Source organism: Rattus norvegicus, chromosome 18 (genome assembly GCF_021556685.1).
Source record: "Rattus norvegicus strain SHRSP/BbbUtx chromosome 18, alternate assembly SHRSP_T2T, whole genome shotgun sequence".
NCBI lineage: Eukaryota > Metazoa > Chordata > Mammalia > Rodentia > Muridae > Rattus > Rattus norvegicus.
In genome coordinates this window covers 12,742,784-12,770,586 of record NC_141551.1, presented here as the reverse complement: position 1 = coordinate 12,770,586, position 27,803 = coordinate 12,742,784, and the positions used below count along the sequence as shown (strand labels likewise).

The following is a 27,803-nucleotide window of genomic DNA, read 5'->3' as shown; positions in this document are numbered from 1 at the left end:
TCGAAGGGAGACAGAGCGCCTAGCCAGTAAATGTGCGAAGGCGGAGCCTGCAGGGGGCGGGGCTTCGAGAGGCGGGGCCTGAAGAATATTAACGAAGGGGCGTGGCTATGGTGGGAAGGAGGAGCTATGAGAAGGTGTGGTCATGTAGGGGCGGGATATGTGGAAAGCCGAGCCTACTGGGAGGGAGGCGGAGCTAGTGAAGGTGGAGCCCGAGTTCCAGGGAAGCAGAGCCCGAGCTTCAGAGGGGTGGAGCTAGTGTCGTGGGGCGGGGACCGAGTTAAAGAGGCCAGGCCTCCTTGAGGAGGTGGAGCCTATGCTCCAGGAAGGCGGAGCCTCCTAAGGGGAGGCGGGCGCGGGGGCGGTGCCGGGGCGGGCTGCGCAGGCGTCCCTTGCACCTTGTTGATTAGTCAGTGCCGGGAGCGCTGCTATGGCGTTCTTCGGACCCGCGGCTCCTCCTCACACTGTGCTCGAGGCGGAGGCTAGGAGAGGGCCGAGGAGGAGGAGGCGAGCGGCTGGCCGCCGCAATTGCAGAGCCGGGGCCAAGGGAGACGGAGGCGGAGCGGGAGCCGCCGCAGCTAGCCGGGCCGCCTGTAGTGCTCTCCTGGCTTGAGGGCGCGGGGCGCCAGCCATGCCTCGGTGTGGCTGCTGAAGCCGGGCGCCAGCGTCCCCGCCGCTGTGCCTCGCTGTCCGGCTGCCCGCGGCGGGAGTACGGAGTCCCCAGCCAGCCAGCGGTGGCGCGGGCGCCGGAGCGCGGGGCCGGAGGAGGCGGGGAAGATGGACCCGTCGCCCTCGTTGGGCTGCAGCCTCAAGGATGTGAAGTGGAGCCCAGTGGCTATGCCGCTCGACCTGCTGGTCAGCACCTACCGGCTGCCCCAGATCGCGCGGCTGGACAGCGGTGAGTGCCTGCGGGGCGCACGGTTGCCAGGAAGGGTGGGACCGGTGGTGGGGGTGGGGGGTGTTGGAGGGTCTGTCCTCGCCCCTAGCCGTCTAGTTGGCCCAAGAGGCTGCCGCAGCTCTGGCGCGTTGCTCTCCACTCTCCCCAGCAGCAGCCGTCGCCGCCGGGAGAGGTGCAAATCAGAACCCTTGCAGTGCAGTTAATAAGGACACCTTCCTTACATCGTGGAAACCTACAGATAGTAATCTTGGACGCAAGAATTACTCAATCTGGGAATCTTGAAGTTATCTTAGGCAACTTTCTGACGAAAATAATTGGACTTTGGGTGGTATCTTGCTTGGGGTGCTCTCTCCTACCCGCCCTCTCTGTGTTTACCCAGAAGCTGCAGATTTCAGAGAAAAAGCTCCCAGGTGACCCAATGAAAAGAATCTCGTTTCTTGGCGACCTCTTTTTACAGCTCATCTATTCTGTTTAACCCAACAACGAGTGATTTGGGGCTGTGTGCAGAAAATATCTTTAGCAGAAGTGATGGTATGTTTAAGGTTAATTATTAGCTTAGTGCTCTCCCAGCTTAGAAAGAAAAATTAAGCCACTAAAACATATTGATTTGCAATCTGAGCTTTGAACCAAGAAATGCCAGTATTTCCTGAAACTGACCTCGAGAAAACAACCAAGAATCCCCCACCACCACCACCACACACGCACAGATTATTCTGCACTGTGACATCTGCAAGCAAATATGTAGTGGCAGTCAAGTGGACACCTTTGAATTGAGAGTTGTGACATTGATTAAATTGCGTCTGGCTTTTTGCACTATAACCTCATCAGGTTTATCTTCATGGGACTGCAGATGATAGGAAGAAGTCTGGTCTGCTGTACAGGGTAGTGGGGCACCAGGTCGGTAGCAGGCAGGCACATAGACAGAGAGCTGTGGCCACACACAAGCCGGATCAAAATAGGTCTGAGTAGAAGGATGTTATTTTTTCCAGTGACAGGCACTTGCTTCATTCCTTGTTTTCTAGAGTAAGAGTGTTTCACCTGAGATGTATAAGTGCCCCCAAGAAATTCCTATTTTATTTCTTGCCTGTGGAGTAAAATTAGACATCAGAAACACCGACAAGAGAATTAACATGTAAGAAAGTTTGTAGAAGCTGGAAAACACTGGCGTTCTTGCTGCCCTTGTCTGCTGGAAGCGGTGGTTGTGGTGGGCACTGGGAATAAACTCGTCTTTGAACTAGGAATGAAGTGTGCAATGGTAATACTGTTGAATCCAGGGGAGGACAGATGGCACATTGAAGCATTTCTGCTTGGCAAAGTGTGTCATGCTTTAGTATGTATATGCAGACGTGTGCGTGCGCACCCGTGTGTGTGTGTGTGTGTGTGTGTGTGTGTGTGTGTGTTGCATGTGGGTGTGTGTGCGTGTGCGTGTGTGTGTGTTCACAGTTTTACTTCCTCCTCCACTGTGAAGAATTGTGTGTTTTGGCAGGTTGTGACTCTTTACCTTTCCATTCCCAGACCTTCCCTCATTCTGCAAACTCTGCCAAAACTTCTTAACCAGGCAAGAGAGCATTGCTGCATTCCGTGTGAAAATCACCTGGGCTTCCGCCAAGTGCAAAGAGGCCGTGTATCGCCTCAGACATCACTTCTAAAGTTCCATTCTCCACTTTCCTATCCCTGTCTTTCAGTCAAAGGATCCACATCAGCACTGAGCTCACCCCACGCTCCTTTTCAAATGAGGATGTGAGCTACAAGTCCTTAACACTGTCCTTTCAAGGCCTGGGATGAATTTGGTCACCATGTGTGACTCTAGTTCTTTGTTGTAAATTCCTCTTGTGATTACCACTTGAGAATCACTTCAGCACACTAAATTCATACTTGTAGCCAGGACTATCTTATACCTGATTTCTTCATTAACCAGCCCCACCTCCTTTTTATTAGCATTAATTTTAACATCTGCATGATATTCCTTGGGAATAGCTATAACACATTATCTATCTGATCCTCTATTGATGAACACTAAGCTGCTGCTGCTGCTGCTGCTGCTGCTGCTGCTCCTCCTCCTCCTCTTCCTCTTCCTCCTCCTCCTTACTATTTGTAAGTTCCGAGATTATGAGCATTCCTGTACACAGGTTTGTTTGGGAGTGAGAATGCATTCCTGGCTTGCTCAATGTACAGGCGTCCCTTCAAAACTTGTGATACAGTTGCCTTTCCTCTAGAGACCAAAGGTTATACTCCTGAAAACATAGGCATTGTGAGAATACAACCGGGCCCACATCCTTACTATAGTAGGACTCTTTGTTTACTTCCTAAGTTTTTGCTAATCTAATGGGGACAGGGCACGTGTTATTTTAACAGTTCAATTTGGGTAGACTTTAAAAGAGCCAAGTCATAGATTCCTCCCGCAAACATGACTCACTACAGCGTTGAAGACACGTTAAGGACATTGCTGCCTTATTTTCAAATGCCACAGGAAAACTCTCAGGATCTATAAAGTCTAATCTTGTGTGTGTGTGTGTGTGTGTGTGTGTGTGTGTGTGTGTGTGTTTTAGCCAGATTTAATGCTACGAGAACATTTTACACACATGTATGCATGCACACACACTCACAGACATGAAAAGTAGTCATTCTCCAAATCGTTTGTCTTAAAGGAAACCAGAAAGAAATAGAGAACAAGCCCCAAACGGACATTATGGTAAGAGGGAGGTAGAGAGGGGCTGCCTTTACAGGGTCCAAGAACACTGGAAAGTTGGATTCATGGGTCTTGCTCACCGGCTGCCTGTTGCATGCAGGTGTGTTTCCACATGTTGCACACGTTGTCTTCGCTCCTAGCAGCCCTGCTTTAAGGATTTGGGGGGGGGGGGAGGGTGTAGACTCAGAGGTTGAACAAAAGACTCGAAATGAGCAGTGGGATTTCCAGCAGTCTTTGTGCCCCTCAGTGCAGACTGCGCTGCCTCCTCCTGAGAGAAGGGAGTGGGACGGGCCAGGTCTGACTCCTGCTCTAAATAGCCTCACTGTCTCTGAAAGCATAAGGACCAGAAAGTCAATATTTTTAAAACGGTGTAGACATGGAATTAAGTGCTGGCGTCATCCATCATATTTAGATGGCTTTCTGCTTCTCCAAGGAGGGGCTGGGAAGGGAAGAAGGGAGGTTACAGAGGGAAAAAGTTGGAGAGAAGGAAACAAGTGGCATGTGGGGCTCGCGTTTGTTGTATCTGTTCAAATAACTTCTTTGTACAGTTAGTATTTAAAAAGTGTAGCTTGACAGTACATGAAGAATTTTCCAATTCTTTGCATGAGCCAGGCCAATTAGATGCATTTAATTTGATATGTCCTATGATGAAAATTTTAAATTACATTTATTTATTCATATGTATATGCGAATCTCTCTCTCTCTGGGGGGGGGTGGTGTGTGTGTGTGTGTGTGTGTGTGTGTGTGTGTGTGTGTGTGTGCGCGCGCAGGCATACATACCACATTGTACATGTGGATGTTGGAGGACACCCTAGGGGAGTCAGTTCTCTCCAGCTACCATGTGGGCCTGGGGTATGGGCTTCAGGTCATCTGGCTTTGCAGCAAGTGCCTTTACCCAATGGGCCATCTTACCTGCTCTCCAGTGAAGAAATTTACCTTTGAGAGGTAAATACAAAATTGGTGAGACTTCCTAGGTTTTACCTCCCGAGTCTTTCTGGAGACTCTGAAGGAAAAGACTGCAGTTGTTCTCCCTGGGGAGTTGATAGGATGTGTGTGATCAGCAGAGGCCAGCCCCAGTTATTGACTCGTTGACTGTCAGGTATTTTAAATAGTCGTAGTCTTGTAAACTGTTTATAGGATCAGATTCCATGAATTCATTCAGAACCAGGAAGAGGACAGAGCTGCTCCACTCCAGCAAAACTGGGTCTATGGAGAGCTATCATCTACTTCTTCTTGCAAAAGTCTTAAGCTTGGAATTTTCTTCCCTCCCCCCTTCTTCCTTCCTCTCTTTCTCTCTCTCTCTCTCTCTCTCTCTCTCTCTCTCTCTCTCTCTTTTCCCTTTAAGAACTCGAGTACCCTAAGTAGGTTCTAAACTTGTTCTTTAAAACTTTTCCTTCGTTTTAAATGAAAAAAATATGCAACATATTATAAATATCGATATTTTAAGATACATCATCATATCATTTCATAAGCTCTAGTAGAATCTGTATTTGATTCCCAGTGTTCCATATTACTTTTATCACATTTGTGTGTGTGTATGTGTGTGTATGTGTGTATGTATGTGCGTGCATGTGTGTGCATGTGTATGCGTGTGTATGTGTGTGTACACGTGTGTGTATGTGTGTGTATATGTGTGTATGTTTGTGCGTGTGTATGTGTGTGTATGTATGTGTGTGTATATGTGTGTATATGTGTGTATGTTTGTGTGTGTATGTGTGTGAATGTATGTGTGTATGTGTGTGTGTGCGTGCGCGTGTATGTGTGTATGTGTGTCTGTGTGTGCGAGCACGTGTGTGTATGTGTGTGTGCGTGTGTGTTGTGTGCATGCTTGCACCACAGTGTGAGTGTGGAGGTCAGAGGACAGCTTGTAGAATTTGGTTCTCTCCTTCCACCTCTTGGGTTTAGGAGCTCAAGCTCAGGCCCTCAGACTTGGCAGCAGGCACCTTTACCCACAGAGTCTTTCCCAGCCTTCGATCTTTATTTTAAAGTAGCATGAATAAGTCCTTGAGCTGTTAAAACTTTGTACCTTTTCCTCATGTTCTTAAATCCGTGCTTCTGCCTCCTCGCACCCAGAATAATGTCCTGACTCAGTCTCCCTTAGTGTTCAAAATGGCTTTATTGATCACTCTGTCGCACGTTCTGAAACAAACAAAGCAAATTGGAATACAGCATTTTGTACTTTTTTTTATACCATCAGACTTTTAGATTTTGAAAAATTCCAGATGTTAACAAAGGCGGCCGTATTATTTGTGACAGGTATGCACGGTACTAGAGGTCAGAGTTCGGCGCTAGCAGTACTGGGTCTGACTTTTCACCTTCCTCTGTGAGTTCTGGGGCTTGGAGGCTTGGCAGGCTTCTGTGGCAAGTCCCTTTATCCACCAAAGCTTTTACCAAACAAAGAACTCAGGGCTGGGAGTGCGGTTCAGTGATGGAGCACTTAGCATGTCAGAGGCCCTGGGCTCATTCCTGAGCCTTCCCCAGAGCACACAGAATTTCCTAAGCTACAAAAAGTGTCACTCAGATGCTGGAGACTTTCACCCCTCAACTTGTGTCAACACTTTCCATGTTTCCTTTGTGTCCCCGCCCAGTGTATTTTAGAAAGATCTGGGAGAAAACAATACTGTATGAGTTACTTGACTTAAGTGGGTGATGCTTTCAATAATTATCTTTGGAAGTAGGAAATGTGGAAATGCATTATTCTGTAGCTTTGAAGGTGGACCCTTACAAAGTATTGCCTTTGCCTTTGAACACAAACCCAGGTTTGAAGAATACCAATATAGGATAATAAAAAAATAGTTCAAGGCTTTGTCTTCCAAAAGGAAAAGGAAGTCCTAGGCTGTCCTCAGTGATGGAGAGAAGAAGAAGGCGATCAAGTTGGAGACAGGTAACGAAGACAGCTTGAGTCTCCTACCTCTTTGTATTAGTCACTCTCCACCTCTATGGCCTGGTATCCAACAAAGAAGAGGCTTAAGGCAGGAGAGGTTTATTTGGGCTCGCAGTCTGAGGTGTGCTAGTCACCATGGGAGGAAATGAGAGCTTTTGACAGCTGCTCGCTCTCATCCCTACGGATCAGGACTCAGGAGGAGAAGATCGGTGACACCCAGATGACTTTCTCCTGGTTCCCTTTGTTTTCAGGCTGGATCCCAGCCCCTAGTGCAGTGCCACCCACATTCAGAGTAAGTCTTTGGCCTGTAGTTGGTTCTCTCTGGAAATGAACTCACATATAGAACCCAAGTGCCTCTCAGTAATGCCTGCTTATAAATGTCAGAGAGCCTTCTAAGTCCATGTTTTGTCTCTGAAATTCATATAAGTTCTGAAAGTGTGCTCTGTGATTGACATGGGTGGGGGGGTTGTTAGCACGCACATGCATGCCTTGCGAAATCAACAGCATAGAGAACATATGTATATATGCTTATTTTATGGCTTCACTTCTCCCTGGAAGTTCATTTCCAATACAGAGGGTGCATATACAAACCCAGGGACAGAACAATGGTGTGTAATGGTGTTGAAGTCAGAATCAGTAACTACTGTTTTGTAACTGTACGATCTCAGTTAGATCTCTTCATTTCTTTCATTTGTAGGTTTTTCATGAAGGAAAAATAGACATAACCGCCTCCAATGTGTGCTATAAATGATCCTATAATACTAATTCGTTAGGCTCAGACTGTGCAATTCCCTGTGAGAATTGTAGTACTGAGAAAAGCTCTGTTCCTCGTGGAGGAAACGGTCTGTGTACCTGCTTATTTTGGGCATTAGTGCAACATACTGCAATAGCATATAAGCGTTTCCTGTGTATTGCCTCACGGTTTGTATGTGTATGTAAGGTTGGCATAGGGATGCTTACATGTGTCCAGATGGAGGCGTCTGCATGTATCGCTCATGAAGGAACTGGAGTGACGTGTTATGGCATCGAGAATCAGGAGATGCTCCGGGTGGCTTGGCCTGTTTTTTCTGTGATTTACAGGTGTCATAGACATCTGCAGGTTATGGAACGGAGTGAAGTCTTTATCAGTAAGAAAGTGTTGTGAGTGAACCATGATTGGGCTGAGAGGCCGGACCAAAGGTCAGGGAGGGATTCTTAACTGAACCAGGGCCACATGTGGGTCTGCCCAAGTGGTACCAAAGCAAAGGGCTAGACATTCGAACATCTGCAGGTGTCTTTTCACAGTTTGGGCTATGGGTGGCCTTTTTTAGTGGCTGTGGTTAGTTCTGAATGCCAGGTAAATGATAAGAAAGCCCATTTCATGTGCTCTCATACAGGGTATACTTTTCACTTTCTCCCAGTTCTGATATATCCTGCGTGCTGGCCATGTCTGAAAATGGCGAACTCGGGATGGGGGAGGATGTTGTCTTAGGCAGTGGACAGGGATAAACCCTTAGATCCGTGAGTTGAGAGTGGGCACAGCCACTTTAGTGTCATTGTTTTTTAAGTACCCTGGCTGTTTTGAAAGTTTTACATGAAATCCATTTCCACACCGGCATTGAGAATCTGGGGAAGTGCTTGAATGTTGCTAGCCTCTGTCTCAGTTGAAGAGGGCGTATTTTGGGTCTCTTTCTCTCGTTGACGGCCTTACTAAAATAGCCAGTTCTTGTAGGCCAGCTTGTAAAGTCATTTATTTTTGTTGGCTCTCCCTGAGGGATCTGTCTTTTCACTTCCTAAACCATAGCTTGTGGAAGACTCATAACCCCCCTCTGGTCTTAGCAGGACCCTCAGTCTTTAGTACACCAACTCTTGTGTACAAAATGAAAGGTAACTTCCACTCACAGTTTACATATTTCGTCATTCGTAAAGAATAGCAAAAGGTTTTACATTTCTGGAGATTAACTCTTTCCTGGCATATTCTCACATGAAAAGCCTCCCCCACTTCCCTACCCACCTCTACTCTGAAATCCACAAGAACCTTTTCTCCAACTGCAGGTTAAAGAAACCCAGAGTTATTACTATGTCTCAGCTCGTAGCACAGAGCCCGTCCTGCAGGAAGCTCTGAGTAAGCACTTAATAAGTGAATGGGCAAATTTCAGTGTTAAGAACTGTGTGGCCTAAGACAGGCCTGCAATAGCCGTTAGTTGTAGTATTTTAAATAAATTCTCTCAAGAAATTGCAATTTATTTTCAGGGTAAATAAAAAGTTGCTGGATGAATAAACCACGTGCTATGCTAAAATGAGGGTGACTGTACATGTTGCACTGTCCATGCCTTTGAATTTTAACTTTGATGTCATTACGCCGCTCACACGGTCCCCATGTGGGTGCGTCAGAGTGCCGGAATCTTTGAGACTAGTCATCACTTGGAGAAAGGAAGGTCCAATGAGGCAGTCATCTGTTCAGCCACCCAGGGTCTCACCATGGACACTAGCAATTTTATTTCTAAGCAAAGCAAACCACTTGGTTGAAATGTGCTACAAGACTGTAATTGCTAATTTGGTACAGTTGTCTCTTCCTAGAATAGCCACAAGACTGACTGTAGTGTCTTAATCCCAGACAATGAGTTTCCTTTTATGCCCTTGAAGGAGTATTCTGTGGAAGGAAAAGTACTCCGAAGCCCTTCGCAGCACCGTGATGCATTGCCTCTCAAGTACAGGCAAGGCATCTCAATCGATTCCCAGACTGAAGTGGTTAAACGCCGCTTGGGCTTTGGTGGCTTAATGCTTGTTTAATAAATACCATATTGTTGAATTTACAATGCAATATGAATTCCCAGCACTGTGGAGACACTTGTTATTCTGGGTAATACTGACCATGCACTGCAAGTTACTGAGTTCAAGCCTAGTAACAGCACAGAGGAGAATGCAGTTGTTTGAGTAGTGTCTCTGTGTAGATCCCTGGGAAGAGTTCAGATATACTGTCTGCTGCCTTATTTTCTTAACTCACTGGAGAAAAACTTCCTCAGCCAGACACTTTCTTTCCCCTTTATTAAGACGATAGCTTCTTTAATACCAGACTTCATGATGTTAGAAATGAAACTCAGGGGACTAGATTTACATACTCAGAATAGCAGGCCAGAGTCACCCCCTTTCTGTAGCACCACTGTTTCTAATCATGTGTACCACCATGTAGACAGTTACAAGCACTGGTTCTTGGAGACTGCCATCCATTCATAAAAAGGTTAAAGAACTCCCTGAGAAAACCTTGCATAACACGTGAACGCCCACCTCTGCTAGTTCAGCTTCTTCCACAAGTGATGCTCACTTCGGAGCACCGTTCTGTTATAGTCACAGTGGACCGCAAGAATGGTCAGAGCCACGGAACAAAGGTCTCCATCCCCTTTCATTTCTGTCCTTGCTATGGTCGTGGGTCTTTCATCACAAACTGTTCTGGGCGTTCACGTTTAGGATATCTCAGCATTCATTTCTACCTTGGGGCCAACGTCCCACAAAATCAGTTAAGCTCCAGGCCCAAGTTAAACAGCAACTTAGTTAGCTGGGAGAGAGGCACATGCGTGTATGTGAGATAGAAGTGTTCTAGAAGGTTCAGATTACCTACTTAAAAATAACAAGTCACAGGAAGCTTTATTAAGAGGCTCCCTTATTTTTTTTTTTCCCTGTTTATTTTGGTCTCGTGTTTTGGCCGGTTAAAATGGAGCCAGAGTAGACAGGTTCGGCAAAAATTTCAGAAGCTCATTTATCCTGGTTACTGTACATCAGCCAAGGTTAATTTCAGTCATATCGAACTACGCGCGCACACACAGAGTGACTTACGCAGCATGGACAAGCCTTTCTCTATATCGTCAGGGCTGACATGCTAGACCAGAGTTTAAGACTTACACTGTTGCGCCTTTTTGCTCTGTCTCCTTCAAGCTGTTGTTCCTGTCAAGGTGACCTCATGGTTCCGAATGGCTGCTGGAGCCCTAGCTGTTGCATCCCATGTAGCAAGAAGGGCAAAGGGTATTTCCTCCTAGCTCCTCACCTCCTTTCACTGACATCTTGTTGGTCAGGGCTTTGGCACTTTGATGTGGGAGAACACAAAGGCAGAGAGTCTGACCTATGGCAGGAGATGGACGCCCATTAGAGACGTCTGTTACTCAGAAAGGTTTTAAAACAGCCCGGCTCCCTGACGTCTCCCCTGCATTTAACAAGCCTGTCTGTTGTTTGTTTGTTTGTTTGTTTGGGGGTGGGGATAATTAGAGCTTATTCATGTTAGGTAAGTAATCTCCCATCAGCTACATCCTCAGCAAAGAAACCTGTTATTAGAGCTGAAAGAGCTGTATGAAAAGCACAGGGAGAGCTGTGTCTTTAAGGAACGGTGGTCACACAGCCACCACTGCTTGGCCTGGCACAGTTTTCCCATTTTCCCTGTCTTGATACACTTGTGGAATAACTGTATAACTCTTGAGAGAAGCGTTTCCCTACTCTGGTCCTTTTGGAAAGAAAGGTGTGATAGCTGTATTCAAAGTAGTATTTTCTATTTTCATCATCATAGGAAATTTGGAAAATATAGAAGAAGGCAGAGTGAATATTGGCTTTAAACTCAGAGGACATATTAACTGTTACGTGACAGTTGGTATTAGGCAGGTACGGAGTGTAAGGAGCAGGTAAGAATGTGAAAGCAGGACCAAACTGCCTCTCCGTCAGCTACACACTCTGCTGCACTCTACTTTGTTACTGCTGGAAGGCAAAACTGCTAAGATTAATGGGCTTCTGTCTTAGGAGTGATCATTCGTTTTTCGACCATTTTCCTACTGAGAGACACTCCCTTTGAGTATGCTGTCTTTGAGAACACTTTTGTACTTAAATTGGTAGTTTCTTATCACATCATTGTTTGAGGCTCCCTCCCAAAAAAGTTCATGAGTGTTGGTAAGTTGCATCAGGAAACACTGAGACTGTGACAAGTATGACTGTCACTTCACACGCCACCGACTGTCATAGTCATTTCTTAGTCTTTGCTAATTTAGATAATTAAAAAAAAAGCATGCCTTTTTTCATTTGTATTAATGTTTCTTTGGTTACTGTTAAGTTAGCCTCAATAATATATTTTTGTGTGAACTTCCTGAGATTTTTGTTAATAAAACTTTTGTAAAGATCTTGTAATCAAAATAACAAAAAAATCATAACTTTATACTGGTTTCTATGGGATGTTTATGGGATAATCTCAAATTTCATAGGGGCTAATCACTTTCTAAATTTTCTTTCTGTTTTTCTTCTATTATTAAGTAGCTGTTAGCTCTGATTTTGCAGTTGAATAGTCATGATGAGTTTAGAAATACTGCATGTATTGTTTTGTGCATGTGGTCCATAATAACACACCCAGACTGATGTTTGGGCCAGTTATGTGAGCCAGACTGTCGTTGCTTCAAAGTGTTACAGCCAGGAGTCTAAACACTGGTACTCAAGGCTGAATGATAGAAATTCACGGAGCACTGCAAGTCATGGGGACAAGCTAATATGAGAGCTTGAATGTCATTTGTCTTCTGGTGAACATCTGTGCAAAATGTCTTCCCATGCAGTCTGTGGAGAAGGCAGTTGGAAGAGTCTGTCTCAGTTCTCTCTGTATAGGCCAGTGACTGACAGGAAATGATATTGTCTCAGTCTGCCAACTTAGCACTGAAGGCCTTTATTAGCAGCTTTATCTATCAGCGTGTGGAGGTGACAGTTGCTGAAAGAATATCTTTTATTGCCAGAGGAAGAGCCTCCCAATTACTACACGGTGGATGCTGTAGCTCTTTCCAGTCTTGCCGTGTTTCATCTTTTGCTCTCCCTTCCATCCCCATGCTCTGTTTTTCTTTGTTTTAACTGGAAGATAGTAATCTGAGTATCTTATGTAGAGTTGAATGTGGAGCCTAGAGAGTGGGGAGGAAGATAGTGTGCATAAGTGCCGGTGTCATGTAGAATCTACTGTCCTAATTCATCCTTTACACCAAGCCCTCCCACCCTTGAAACCTTGTCTGTCCATAGCCCTTAGTCATGGTTCTGTTGCTGTAAAAAGACAGCATGATCAAGGCAACTCTTATAAAAAAGAAAGCATTTAATTGGGGGCTTGCTTACAGTTTCAGAGGTTTAGTTCATCATGATCATGGCAGGGAGCATGGCAGCAAGCAGGCGTGGTGTTGGGGAAGTTGCTGAGAACTGCATCCCGATCTATAAGCAGAGAGAGACTCTAGGCTTGGTTTAGGCTTTTGAAACCTCAAAGGCCCAGTGCCCAGTGACACACTGCCTCCAACAAGGCTATACCTCCCAATCCTTCTAATCTGTTCAAATGGTATCACTCTTTGGTGACCAAGCATTCAAGTTTATCTATTGGGCATTCTTATTCAGACCACCATGCTGTGGTCTACTTGAACATCCAGTGTGTGCTCTTCATACTTGCTTTCTATTCACCCTGTATCCCCATTAACCCAGTGTGTTGTTTATATACCAAGGCATGTGCATGTGTAGGGCAGAGGGTCCTAGGCATTGGAGTCAAATCCTCAAGCTGGACAGCATCTCTGGCCACTACATCATCTCACTGCTCCTCTAGATAGGGTTTGTATTCTCTGGGGGATATTTTTATTTACATCTATCTGCTCTGCTAACTTTGCATTATTCCATTTAACATGTTTTAGATAGACAATCTCTTGTTTTGTTTTTAATCCTGATTAAGGATATCTACCTGGAAACATGGATTGTGCATGTAGTCCTTTAGATTGTTTAGGAAGATTTGAACATTTCAAAATTTGTCTTCAGTCCATCTGGAATTAATTTTTGCATATGATGTAAGATTTCTATTTTCTTACAGGCTGCTGTTATGTGAGCCCAGTTATTTAAAAAAAATCTGTTTACTACTGATATGAACTATCTTTGTTGAATTTATTTTGCTTTTTAACAATAGGGAAACACACTTGAGCCACACCTGTCTTTTAGAGATTTCCCTGGGCTGTGTTCCAAGAACATTAAAGGTTAATGAAATCTGAAAACAATCTCTTTATTCACTAAAGAAAAGTCATAGAAGATCTGTCTCTCTAGTATCGATGTGTTCTTCTCATGCAGTAGCCATGGGAGACCCAATAGTTTTTTGTGCAAGGAAAAATTAAATTCCTTTTGAAGCAGGGTTGCCCTGGTGAGGTTTGGAAGCGATAGGAACTTGTAAAATGCCATCTGGAAGCAGAACCCAGATGTGCTTTGGCAGTAGGCTTTCTCCAGGGAAGAGTTTGTCTTAAATTCTCTACTAAGCTACTGTGAGTGTGTTTGCACACTCTGTGTGTGTGTGTGTGTGTGTGTGTGTGTGTGTGTGTGTGTGTGTGTGTGTAAGAGAAGGGGTGAGGGAGGAATTGTAATTTAGGAGGGGGTTGCAACTTGTACTTGCTTTTAGATTCTATAGTTAAGCATGTGCTTCTGTTATTTTTGGTACAAACAAGGGGCCCACGCTAGCACACTGTTCTTAATGGTATATTTCTGCCTCCCTTGGACTCCACAGTGACCTACCCTTGTTGATTTCTAAAGGCTTAAATTTCTCTTACATTTTGTTTCTCTACCCCAAAATCGTTGTTAACATTGCCTCATACCTCAGTTTCAAACTTCACAGCATCTGAATAAATGATGCAAGGGAACTCAGAGTCGTGACTGAAACTTTGTCTATTGCCTATGTCTTGTGTAAAGTTCCAGCAGACTCTCGACCCTGAGTTCCCTGAGGAACTTTCGGAAGGTAGAATAGAACGTACTTACATTTTATTTCCTTCTAGATTTGTACTTCTAAGCTGCGAGCAGAAATTCAGACTTCCCCTCCCATCATAGGTTACACAGGGACTAGTGTTGATGTCCCAAATGATAGATTAGAAGTCCAAGTGAATGACTCTCCCCAGGTTTGTTGGGATTACATGATACGTGCACACGTGCACTCCCTTCATTCTTCACTCTACAGTGTTCTAGCAGGTCTGGGCAAGACAATTATCTTAATTCCAGAATCTCTCCCTTCCCGCTATAGCTCAAAGGATTTAGAGACTTTTAAATGGTTTTCATATATATATATATATATATATATATATATATATATATATATGTGTGTGTGTGTGTGTGTGTGTGTGTGTGTGTGTGTGTGTGTGTATGTATATATGTATGTGTGTGTATGTAGTATGTATATATGTATATATGTGTATGGTATGTATATATGTTGCATGCAATATTAAAAAACAATCCATGCTATCGCCGGCTACACTCTAGTAACACAGTTCCCTCTCTCCCATTGGCTGATGCAAGCCCCAGTCTTCCCTGTTCACCTGCCTCCGAACCCGCTGTACCTTCCCAACAATCCGTCCTCTGCAGCTGTCACAAATCCCCATAACCCAGTGAATCAAAACTCTAGAGGCTTGTAACTTATCAGTCAGATTTATATCACTAAATTCTCAACCCACAAACACCCATACGGTGAACTCAGAGCCAATTGATATTGATGCAAGCTGTCTGCCTACAATGGACGAATTGTCCTGTATTATTCTATCCCTTCTATGCTATTCTTAGCTACCTTAACGCCAAGTGGATCTGGTTCATCCTCCATCTCCTCTGTCCTTCTGTCCCTCTCTGTCCTGTCTCTGAAATTCTCAGCCCGCCTTCTTTTTTCACTGCCTAATAACAGACCCTGATCTTATATTACACCTGCCTTCACCTGCATATTGACAGGATATATATATATATATATATATATATATATATATATATATATATATATATATATATTCTTACAAGGATGCTTACTAATGGTTTTACAAACCTATCAGGTTGATACTTTCATCTCATGATTGTCAAATATATATATGTATATATACATATATATATATGTGTGTGTGTGTGTGTTATATGAAGTTGTATTCATACAAGTATATATTCTAGAGTTTTCTAAGGTTCTGACTTTTCACACTTAATTCTTAAAGGCACCTCCCATCTAAGATTATATCTGTTTGTATTAGCTGTATGGGAAGAAATTGTACTGATGAAAACAACATAATGTTGAAATTTTGTTGCTGGATCATTGAGATTTAGTTACACTATTTCATCAAAAGCTATTTGAACTTTCCACGTGTTGTGGGAACATATCCCAAAGTGGACGTAACATATTCATCAATTCTGAAGTTCATGTTTTTAATCAGAATATGTTTTATAATTAGTGGTGTGACGTAATTAAAACAATGGTGTCTCCTCTGTCTTGGTTGTTGTAAAATAATGATCATCTTACATCTGGGATGTTAATGTCCCAGATGGCATGAATTATGGTCATCCTATGGGATGTCTTTCTGATGAGTCCTTCAGTATTCAGAGGAAACATGGGAAACAAAGGCATGAGTGCCCCAGTAGAGGATAGCTATAACCTAAGTTGACGTTGTCCCTGAATCATCCATCTCTAATGGGGAATGCTATGATGTAGATCTGGGATGTTTCCCAGAGGCCCTCTTAAAGACCTAGGCCTCAGCTTGGTGCTGTCAGGAGGCCATGGAAACTGTAAAAGGTAGGGCCTGATGAAAATACTTCAAGTTACTGTGCTGGGCCATTGTAGGATCCTTTCCTGCTGTTTTGCTTCTGGATACAGACTGAATGATTTTATTTGCTGTATGCTTGTGCCATGATGGAGCCTTGCATGGGCCCCAGAACAACAGGGGCAACCAATGAAGTAGACTGTCCAAGACAGTAGACAAATATAGCCTTTTGTTATAAGTTAATTATTTCAAGTAAGTGTTTTTATAGTAACAGAAAGCTAAGAAGAGGGAAACTGTTAGGTAAGGTAGGTGTGTGTGTGTGTGTGTGTGTGTGTGTGTGTGTGTGTGTGTGTGTGTACATCTGTTTGTGAGGATCAGAGAACAGCTCTTGGGAGATGATTCTCTCCTGCTACCTTGTAGGACTTGGGATGACACTCAAGTGCTCAGGCCTGCACTCAAGTGCTCCTCCCAGCCCCTCAGAGCCCTCTCACCAGCCCAAGGATTCCTTTTGTGGTATAACATACACACAAACATACACACAGTGTAGTTGAGTGGGCACAACCCATCCCAAATAAAGATATGTCTAAGTCTAAATCCCTTCTTATGTTCCCTCACTTAGATAAAGTCTTTGCAGATGCAATTGACAATCATGAGATGAAGGCATCCACCTGATAGGTTTGTAAAAGCCTTAGTAAGCATCCTTGTAAGAGAAAGAAGGAGAACTGAGTGAGATTTGGAATGCAGTGGGCAGTGTGACCATGGAGGCAGAAACTGGAGAGTTTCCAAGTAAGTCAGGTTTACTGGTGCCATTAGAAGGGAGATGAGGTGGGAAACAGAGGTAGAAAACTCATAGGAATGGTCCTGCTCAGTAATGAAGTTTGGATTTGGCCTCCAAAATGGGGAAGGAATGAATTTCTGTTGCTTTAGATTATCCAGTTCATAATAATTTATTATAGCACTCCCAGAAAACTGCTGTGCCTACCCGGACACTCAAGCACTCAGACACTCACACACAAGTTCTGTTGGCCCATAGTTAAGTAATGCAAGGTTTTTAAAAATAGAAGTTATAAATATAGACGCACATAGACTTTACCCTAACATCCATCAATAGGATGTGCGAGTGGGAGTATGGTAGGCGGTTTACACAGTGCTATTCATTTATAAGCTGTGGATCCTGCAATTGCTATCTGATACACACAGTACCAAGAGCTGGAAGCACAGAGATAAACAAAGGTGGAGTCGACCCAGAGGAGGTTCGCAGGGCCACCCGCTAGGTGCAGTCTTAAACAGTTAACTCTTACCCCTGAGACAGAGAGAGGGAAATGCTTCATCTCAGGGTCAGTTAATTTTGCCAAGGACTCTTGAGCAGCCATTCAGAAGGCATCATTTGACCAGTGAGCTAGTCATCAAAGCATGAATAGAATTTTGCTCTGTTTAGAACAGGCAGAGTTGTATTCCTGACAGAGCTTCAGAGCAACCGAAACACAGGCATCTGAGAGAGGAAATGAGGCCCTATAGACAAGTTGGAAACAGATTTCGAGGAGCTGTAGCATACTGAAATTTGGGGTTCACCTGTGGCAACACCAGTAGCCCATAATGTTGAGCTACGTCCAAGACACAAGTGACACTAGATGCATTGGTGAGTGTCAGTGTCAAAACTGAAAATAATGCATATTATAAGACTAGGCAGCCACACAGGTCAGAGAAAAGTCTCAGAATGTAGTCGGGAAACATGAAAGGGCTGCAAGGGTAGAGCTGTCTAGATTTGTTTTTTATGAGGATTGTTTTCTTGGAACATCATTTATAGCAATACAAGGCAGGGGGTGAGAAAGAATATTTGGAAGCCATAGGATTATATAGTGAAGAAAACATGTGGCCTGTAGCCCAGAGCAGGTGTGGAGAGCCATGCAGAAGGTGACCCAAGATTACTGACTTTGTGCCAGTTCTGTATCAGAAATGACCAAAAAATAGGCTGCAGGTGAATGTTAGCAAGACAACTCCAGAAGGTGTGTGTTTTCAAACAGAAAAGATTAGGCTGTGGATACAAGGAAAGATAAAGCCTATGGCCGTTTGCGCCACTCAGTCCCCAGCGCTCTGAATAGCTGAATAAAAATTAAAGGAAAAACTAGTGGTTTATGGATTTCTCACAAATTGGCTACTCCCTGCCCTCCTCCCCCCAATTCCTCCTCTCACTGTAGGCCCTAGGTTTGGAGTCCCCATAACCGTGCGTCCACACTGTTGAAGCAGGAGACTGAATAGGTCTCCTTGGTCCCTTAAAGCCTCTCTCCGGAAATGATGTAGCTCAGATCCCTGATACGTGTCATTGTTAGTTGCTGGTTCTCCTGCCACACTTCCAAGAGTCATATCACCATGTGTCAAGAATGATTCCAGATCAGTGATGGTGGAGCTTCAAGAAGACGGCATGATTGTCCGCAGCCAGGCACAGGTATTTTAGGGAAGTTACATTTAAATGTTGAAGCGTCTGCATCCCGAGAGTCCAAGACTAGACAAATGGTAATAGGGGATTGAATGGAGTCATTACAAGTCAAGTGAGCATAGTTATGAATAACGTGGACCAGGTGTGAATAGAGTAGCTCAAAGGTGGGAAAAGGCCAACCTTACTAAGCTGCAGCTACGACTGCTGAGACCCCGAAACCCTATATGTTCTGTAGCAGCTGGGTACAGCTTTAAAATTTTATCTAATGGCTGCCATCAGGTTGAATGAATCACTTAAACAGAATGTGGCTTTTGTAGACTCCAGAATTGCTGACTGGCATTTAGTGATTTAAAAGGTGCCTTTAGATTTTGCAGTACGATCCCAGCCAGTTCCTTTTACCCCAGCAGGAAAGACGATGCCTTGCAAGGGGTCGCTGCTGTAATGTGGGACAGGTCAGTTATATGTTGATTCATACTAAAATTGCTGAGTCCTCAGAAAACTAGAATGCCTTCTTTTTCCCCTGTCTCTGCCTCAGACAGCAAGATAGGCTTTTCCTTGCTGTAATGCTGTTCTTTTTATAGCTTCAGTTACTGGCAGAGGGAGGTAGTTAATAGCAGTTTTCCCCATTGGCTGAGGTTCAGACATTAGACTTACATTTCCTATCCTCCATTCTCTTAAAAGGTTCTTACACATTTGCTTACCTGACCTCCATAGGGGGTCTATACTAGAGTATTCGCTTCTAAAACGTTTTGTGTGCACACATGTAATTAATCACTCTCACCAAATTAACTCTCCTTCCTTCAAAATTGTGTATTTATCAGAAAAATGAAGAAATAAAGCTGGCCTTACTGCATGCCACCATTTTTTTTCCTGATAGAAATTCTCATGTATCATGTAGCTGAGGCTAGCTTCAAACTCACTGTAGCTGAGGCTAGCTTGAAACTTACTGTGTAGCTGAGGATGACCTTGAACTCCTGATCCGGGCTCCTGCCTGTTAGACAAGCACTCTACCAGCTGAGCCACATCCCAGCCTATTGTCACCTTTTTAATGGGTAGCGTGAAGTGCTGTGCCAGCAGTGACGGTAAAGTGAAACTTCCAGTTGGAACAAACAACATTTTGTTAACTTTCTACTTTTTAGTAGCACTGTACTGAGGCATGGAGAGAAGTTTAAATAGGAAGCTAGCTCTTACCTTCTGTGCATGCATATATACACATGCTTTTACCTTTTACCTTCTGTGCATGCTTATATACACACATTTTTACCTTTTACCTTCTGTGCATGCATATATACACACATTTTTTAAAAAGATGGAGTAGCTATACATTCATGGAAGAGAAGGACCTTCACTGAAGGACTCACATGAACACAAAACAGTAAAACCATGGTTAAATACCACACAATGAACTTCATAGCTATCACAATGACCTATCAAGAAGGCATACCAAAAGCAGAATATATATTCTAAAAAATTACTTGGCTTTCGTGCAGTTTTTAGAATGGGATCACCATTCCTTGCCAATAAAGAAAGAGTAAAAGTTCTGCTTTGTTACCCACATATTTCCATTATATATTTAAATTTAATCTCAATGTTAATATTTTCCTACAACTTAATTGAGATTCATGAATGGAATATACAAAAACAATTCGAGTTTTACCTGATGCCAGGTGTATCTCTTTACTCTAGCTTACAAGAGAGAAAATTCCAGCTATTCTAGTAGCGAGTAAGGCCAGGTTCCTACCACCGCCCTGCTGACAGGTAACCTCAATGCTTACTGATAGAGCTGTTGATAAATTCCCTCGGCCTTCCCAAGGCGCTTAATTTCTTTTCTCAGGATTGACCCCTAGTGGCCCTCAGAATCCCTGATTCTAATTCTGAGATGTTAATTGAGTGCTAATTAATGCATTTACATTAATTTTAAAGCTGCCATCAGCTTAAGAACACAAGCTTTTAGCTTCTTGACACCAGCATACTAAACTGTGAAACACAATGATCGTGTATTCTCTAAGTCAGCTAAGCCATTGGTGTTTACACCTGTGGAACAATTACAGTTCACATTTACTAAGGACTGATCATGGTACTGGCAAGTGTTCAGTTTACATACATGATCTCAGTGACTCCTTAGCGTAGACCTGACATAAGTGAAGTCAGTGGCTGGAAGCACTTTGCGAACCCAAATGCAGCTCCAGCCTGCCTCTCCCAGCTCTCGTGCTGGCCAGTAGTCCTCCCTATACTTGTCGCGCTATGCAAACTAAGACAGTTTGTGGTCAATTGTCTCTATGAGAAATTGGACCTCTCTAGGTGAACGTAGCCAAAATAGGTAACTGATGGAAAGTACCACAAGGAGCTCATAGGACAGGAACTGAAGTGAACATTGAGTCCCAGTGCTTGAAACATTTGTCTTCTCCCACCCTGTTCTCCCCAACAGGAAGGGCTAGACGGTAGCAGCATGTACCAATAATAATACTTTTTATTTTCCTTCTTGGCCTTTAAAACACACATTCCCAAATTGTCCTCAGTGGTCTGTGTATGTACATATATTTGTGATGTCTACACATAAACATATATATACGGCAATAGCCTTCGCTTACCACGGGATGAGTCTTGAAACTCCAGCCTTCTTCCCAGTGTGCCCCTCCATCTAGTTTCATAGCTCGTACCCATAGTTGGATCCCTTCTCTGACTGGAGGGCAATGTGCTTCATATCATAATGAAATAGCAACACAGGAATCAAGCAGAACAGGCTGGTACCGGCAGAGGTGACAAGAACCTGTCATGAACAGGCACATGACCATATTTCGCTTCTATTTCAATAGTCAGTAGATTCCTTCTGCCCCAAACACACCAGGACCTGATGATTTTTATGCTCTTACGTTAGTGGTGATTCTTGCCCAGCATTTTAAAGCTGTAAGAAAGCAGCAGGTGAGCATTAGAATGCTCCACATGATGTTCAAGTGGTCATGGATAGACGCGCACTCCTGTTTAAAGTCAAGGACTCGGACTAGCTAGAATGTTCTGATGCTGAGGAACGTGGACACCCCCCAAGATGGGGTAGATCTCCACACAGTAGATGCTACTAAAAGTGGAAAGACTTATCTCACTTTCTTATTTTCCACTAAAATAAGGGGATAACATTTGAAGTGTAAATAAAGAAAATATCCGATAAAAATAAAACTATAAAAAAATCTTTATTAGATAACATTCACTGAATAGTGACCTTTTTGTTGTATGTGTGTTGAGTGGCGTTAGCAGCGCCCTGTGACCTGAGCGCTAATGCAGGCCTCTCAGAATTGCAAGCAGTTGGAACAAGTGACACTAGTCTGACCTCACTTGTTTAAGACTCTCCTACCAAACAGTTTGCTACGGGTCTGAAGTTGGCACCTATGCTACCTAGGTTCACTCTGGTCTACATAGATGGCATTTCACTGGAAGATGGCATACTTATTCACATACTTTCTACAGTTGCTTTTGTACTACAGCAGATGTAACAGAAATTATATAGCCCCCAAACACACTATAATATAGTCCACCAAGCATAAAATCTTTGCCTAAAATCTACTAACTTGAATGATCAAGTTGACCTGCCCTCATTTTAAGCTGTTTGTTCTTAGCCGCTTACCTTTAGTGGTCACTATGGATGGTGGCTACATGTCTGCAGATGTTGCAAGGCTGACAGGATTGTATATGAGCCTTGTGTATGTTTACTTAATATATGATAGGTCTGGAACAAAAGACATCCTAAAATAAGCCCATTCAGGAATATGGTGTTACAATCACTTATTATCCATGTTGCTATTATCTATTTGTGGAGTGGTATAATTTTATAGGCCAGGCTTTCACATCCCCTCTTGTGGGATACCCAGACGAGACAGACTAAATTATTTAATGTAACAGCACACAGCAGAGAACCAGAGTCACCCCATTTGATGCAGCAAATCATGCAATTCCTTGGGTCACCTATGTTTTCATGAAAACTAGAAATAAATTGAGAGCATCCTTGTGATGTGTAAGGCAAATCAGAGGATTGAAGAAATGCAAGGCCCTGCTGTCACGGAATGCTGACATTGAGTGCTTTACCTTTACTATTTGAGTTACGTCTCTCTTTTTAAAATGCTGTAATAGATTAGAAGATTGAAGGAAACCTGATTCTCTAGCCATCTTGGAAGGTAATCATTCATCTTTTTTTTTTCTTTGCCATAAAACAAATAGGTTACACTTTATAGAGGTCGTCAGTTGACTGGTGTAAGAAAGAGTTCTATTGCTATGCTACCTCTCCTGCATGGGGGATGGGATTGCTCAGTGGTAGAACTCCACTGAGGAACATGCATATAAGACCATCAGGTTCAGTTCACAGCAGAGAGGGAGGAGGAGAGAAAGGGTTTTCCCAATTTAATAAAGCCGAGAAAACTTGCTTACATTCTGGGGCGAAGGAGCATATGCCATAGGGTTATGGATCACATATTTATTCAATGAATGGCTTTGATTAATAGACTTTTAAACATACAGAAGGAAAATTCAAAACTAGAGAATTTAGCTGAATGTGTGATGTGGTGTAGAAAATGGATCTCTCTTAAAGCTGTGTGGATTGAATTCCAACGTGAGCGAAATTCTTAGATCTGGCAACAGATGTTCTCATTTAGAGTCTTTGGTGACAAGGCTGGAAGACTAGTCTGTAGACTTGATATACACGATCAGAAGTCCATTCACTGCTTCCTACTGAGCGTAAATCAGGTGGTGGAGGCTGCATTGTGGTTGTCGAGGAACAGCATATACAGTTAAAAGCAGCTAAGTGTGTTCTCTGAGTTCAGTGCAGCCACGGCTACTGACAGCTGGGACAGTTGAGCCCTGACCCTTTAACCAGACACTGTGGCTCTCTTGGGACTATGCTTGGGAACACTAACCAGGGCTAGACTGGTGTGTGTGTGTGTGTGTGTGTGTGTGTGTGTGTGTGTGTGTGTGTGTGTACGTGCATGTACTATATACACAAACTGTTTCATTATTTTCAGTAGCGTGGGGATTTGATCCTTACTTTTGTACCTAGAATCCTCAGAGGAATTGCAGGAGGCTGGGTGATCGTGTTCATGACCATCAGCTTAGGAATCCTACAAGCCATGTGCTGGGTCCACAGTGACAGCAGAATGGGAAACAGGAGGATTGCTGCTTTGTGCATCAACTTTTTCTGTCTCTGTTGTTTGGGAGGTCGTTATTTTGAACCAATCAGAGGTGGATTACAACCCTCATTCTCTCTAGTCACCAGGTGAACCTGGAAAGTCAAACTTCTCTGAAGTTATGTCCTTTCCTAGGACATTTCAGCATCTCATTTTGTCCAGGATTATCCCAGTTTGTACCTCTGGTGCCAGGGAATGATTTTTAGAGTTCCCTTTCACTCTCAGGAGTGTCTTGGTGGGTGGCCCAGCAGGTAAAACACTGGAGAACTGGAACCTGGACCCCTAGCATCTATGCGAAAGCCAAGAAAGTGTGGGAGGCGCGTGTAATCCCAGCACTCAGGAGACAGACAGGGATTCCAAGATGACTCGCTCACTACCTACCCAGAATTGGTGAGCTCCAGGCTCACCAGGAGCCCCTGACTCAATATAGTAGAGGATGACCGAGAAAGACACCTGACATCAAAGTCAGGTGTACACAAATCCACACAGGCATACATACGCTTGTGCGTATAGACATGCATACCACATCACTCATGCAGATAATAGTGTCCAGGATTGGGAACACTTAGGCTTTCCATTTATAGAGGAGAGTCTCCATCCTCTTCTTGTCACAGAGATAAAATTAAATACTGTAAAAATACAACTGTGTTTATATTTCCTGGCATAACATGGCTCTGCTGCTGAAATAATGTGAGTGTAATTTTATTCTATATTACCTCACTCATCTTTGATACATGAATTAAAGTTAATACCATATGGCGTCGTCCAGGGCTATTATGTGTACTAATTAAATGTTTGTGATTTTCTAGGTATTGCAAGCTTTTTAGACTGTGGACATAATTTGTCACTGAGAGTAATATGATTCAGTTTTGAACCCTTCAAATCAAGGGAAGTTTTACATTCACAGTTTTGACTGTTTAATCTGGGAGTCTAGCCTTCCGACATTCAGCTTGACTTCATCATCTTTTATTAGATTTCTGGTCTTTTTCAAAGGCAAGGAATTACTAATTCATGGATTCTAGATATTACCCTATACCATAATGTTGACAAGACTTTCCAATCCATTTTCTTCTCTGGGGCTCTCCCTTTCCTGCTGATGCAGTGTGTGTGCTCGTTTGTATAGCTGATGGTGGCTACACATCTCCAATGTGCCATTGTGCTCGTAGATCATTGGTTTGATACTTAATGATACAAGAGAGACTCAGAGAGGCCTGGCAGCCTGTTGGCTTCTGAATTTGTGCGATCCTGAATGAAAGCTATGTGCCTTTGGTCCACTCCACAGTTCACCCATTAACTGCAGACTGTCCCATCTGCATCCAGTCACCTTTGAAATGAGCTGCCCTCCTTCCCACTGAGGAATCCCAGGGAAGTTCTGTGGTGGGCTATAGAGAGATGAGGAGTGGGCAGGAAGCAGTGAACTTGAGTTGCTGGAGGCAATCAGGTGGAATGCCTCCAGGGGACTATTTTTTCTCTCAACTACTTCTGCCCTTCCATAGGCCTCATTCTGCTATCTCAGACTAGCACAAGATATCAGACAGATCTGGGGACGGGATGGAGGTCAGGATGCCCATCTGCTGAGGAGGAACCGATTGTGTTGAGCCTTGAAAGACATATAGGAGTTAGCTGACAATGGCCTGCTGTTTTCTCCCATGCTATTAAATAAATACTTCTTTGCCATATGTAACCTTCTCTTAATCTTTGAAAGTCAAACCTGTCATCATTAGGGCACCAAGAACACCACATTCAATATGAAATTTTTGAAACAGCTGATCTAGGAAGAGGGAGATGAGTCTTCCTCTCCAGTACTGGGTTATATGTCTGGGTTGGTCGAAAGGTTGGAATGGGACCTGGTACTACTGGATGTGGGGACCTCCGGGGATGGTGTGGTTCAGTGCGCATCACTGCCCACCTCTGTTTTGATTTGATTTCCTTAATGATTGTCCTCACAGAATGACTACCCAATTCAGAATGCACTGTTAAACTTCTGTCAGTTCCCAAATATGCAGTGGGATTGTTGCTGGAGTTTTCTGTATGCTGTGACTGCAGAATCACCTCTAGACCCTGTGTGCCTGTGCTGCAGCCCAGTGGCTGACATGGAGAAGCCTAGGCCAGAGTTCCACTGGCTGAATCTAACACGTTGACCAGTGTTGATGGACATTGGGTTGTTTCTGGTTATGACTGTCTTGCACACTGCTGATACGAGTATTTGTATACAAGTTATTGTGCGAACATCTGTTTTCCTTTCTCTTGGATACACATTTAGGAATTGCTGAATCATATGGCAATTCTATGATGAGTCATTTGAAGAATGTTTCCCACGCCTGCGCCCTTTTCATTCCGGCCAATGATGTATGGCAATTCCAATTTTCAGGCTGTGCATGTTTGTCTCTCGGTTCCTGCAGCCGCCCCAGCAGGTGTGCTGTGTCTCGCTGTGGCTTTGATGCATGTTTCTCTAGAGCCAAGGGTATTGGGTACCTTTGTGCCCATTGCTGTTCCTGTGTCTTCTTTGGAGAATGCTTCCTTGAATTACTTGCTCTCAAATACTCTTATTTATGCAGAATTATCATGACTTCTGTGTGTGCTCTGAGTCAGCTAGGTGTTGTGCAGCCGTTTCTTCTCACCTCGCCCTGTGGGTTATCCTCCCACCCAGCCCTGTGGGCTATCGTCCCACTCTCTTGATGCTAGCTTTAGAAGAGCAAAGGTCATGGCGTTAAACACTGCCTAAGCTGGACGTGCCTAGTTTTTACCTGCACTTTGGGTGTCCAATGTGAGAAGCCTTTGGTACATCCTAGGTCCCTGAATTTCCTTGCCTTCTAGAGCTTACAGGTGTAGCTCTCACACATTAGTGTTTAAAAGTAAAAGTCTGCATTGTTCAGCCATCTTATCTGTATTTCTGGTGTTCTAGTCCCCTTAAAGGAAGTGGGAAGTTTTAAGGGAAGCTTTCACCCTTCTGTCTCGGGTTTGCTCCTTTGAGGGCAGAGGAGTCTCCTTAATGGCACAGCCATTCATTTCAACTTTTTAAGCTCAGTGCTATTGTGAGTTGAAGAATACATTTTCTCTTCTACAGTAGCAAATGCAGTATGCCTCTGAACCCTCCTGCTCTGTTAACCTGAACAGTTGGTCTCTGTTCTAGAACAATCTCCTCATTTTCTGAGAACATTTGTTTGGGATCTTTCATTGAAAGCATCTCCCTGCCCATCAGCTTCTTATCTAACAATGAACAAAGCCTTCGAGCAGAGGGCAGAAGCTGAGGACACGCAGGTGACTTGAAAACCCAGCACTGCCTTTTCTGTAAATGTTGGACATTAACATCCTTTCTGCAGTTGAGTTTCTGTAACTTGCAGGCTTACTCTCCTCCGATTCTGACAAGCAGACTTTTAAGGAAATCACCTGTTGGCTTCTTCTAAGTCCGCTGTGCTTAGCTCGGCGCTCGGGGCTCTGCTCTCTCTGTACCCAGCGCGCCTTACACTATGGGTGTCAGGATCTCTTAAAGTATCTCGCTCGTCCCTGTCCTGTCGGTGCGTTACAGTCTTTAGATATACCTAGCTTTTCAGGCGTTTGAAATTGATTTCGGTCCAAATAATGGTGTTGTATACTTTATAGCACTAAATACAGAAACTGAGAACTATTTGCTATGGATGTCATCGTGCTCCTATAAAGGGCAATAGACATTATAGAGACCATAAATTTAATATCATTTACTTAGCAGTGCAAAAAGAATAACATTTTCAATGTAATTTTTACTTTTACAAGATCAATCATAGTTTTTGCAAAGCAGCACTGGACTTTGGTCTTGGCAAAGCTGCTCTTGCACTTCAGAGAGACTTCTGAAAAACAGAAAAGGCAATTTGCGCCTCGATGTGCTAGAAGCAGCTTTCACAACAGGGGCTTGCATTCTGGGGCTGGTTGTGAATTGCCTCAAGTGTCTGTTGGTGACCTTCCCAGGGACTCCATCAGCTGCACCAGGGACAGGAAGTTTGCTGTATTTTGGAATGCAAGCAAAAATATCAGCACATTGTTTCTGCAGATGACTTTACCAGCACTTTTCTTTCTGTGAGGGATGGAGAGGGTGGGCTGTGGGGGGGAGATTGCTGAGTGGGTTGGCTTGTGTCCGAAGAAGGAGCCCTTTTATACTGGGCACTGAGGACCAAAGAAAAGCCGGGGAATAAAACCAGAGCAGGCCGCTTTTGTTTCTGGACACAAGGGAAGGCTTCTGTGTGTTAGAAAGATGTTGTG

General features: G+C 43.8%; 1 protein-coding gene across 1 annotated transcript in view; it reads left to right on the top strand.

Moving 5' to 3' along the window:
- Positions 1 to 405: 405 nt before the first annotated feature.
- Positions 406 to 27,803, top strand: part of Garem1 (GRB2 associated regulator of MAPK1 subtype 1) — a 163,884-nt gene continuing 136,486 nt past the window's right edge. Inside the window, 1 exon segment of the mRNA NM_001427249.1 lies at positions 406 to 895. Within this exon segment, the coding sequence (NP_001414178.1) occupies positions 775 to 895 (121 nt within the window). The 5' untranslated portion in view covers positions 406 to 774.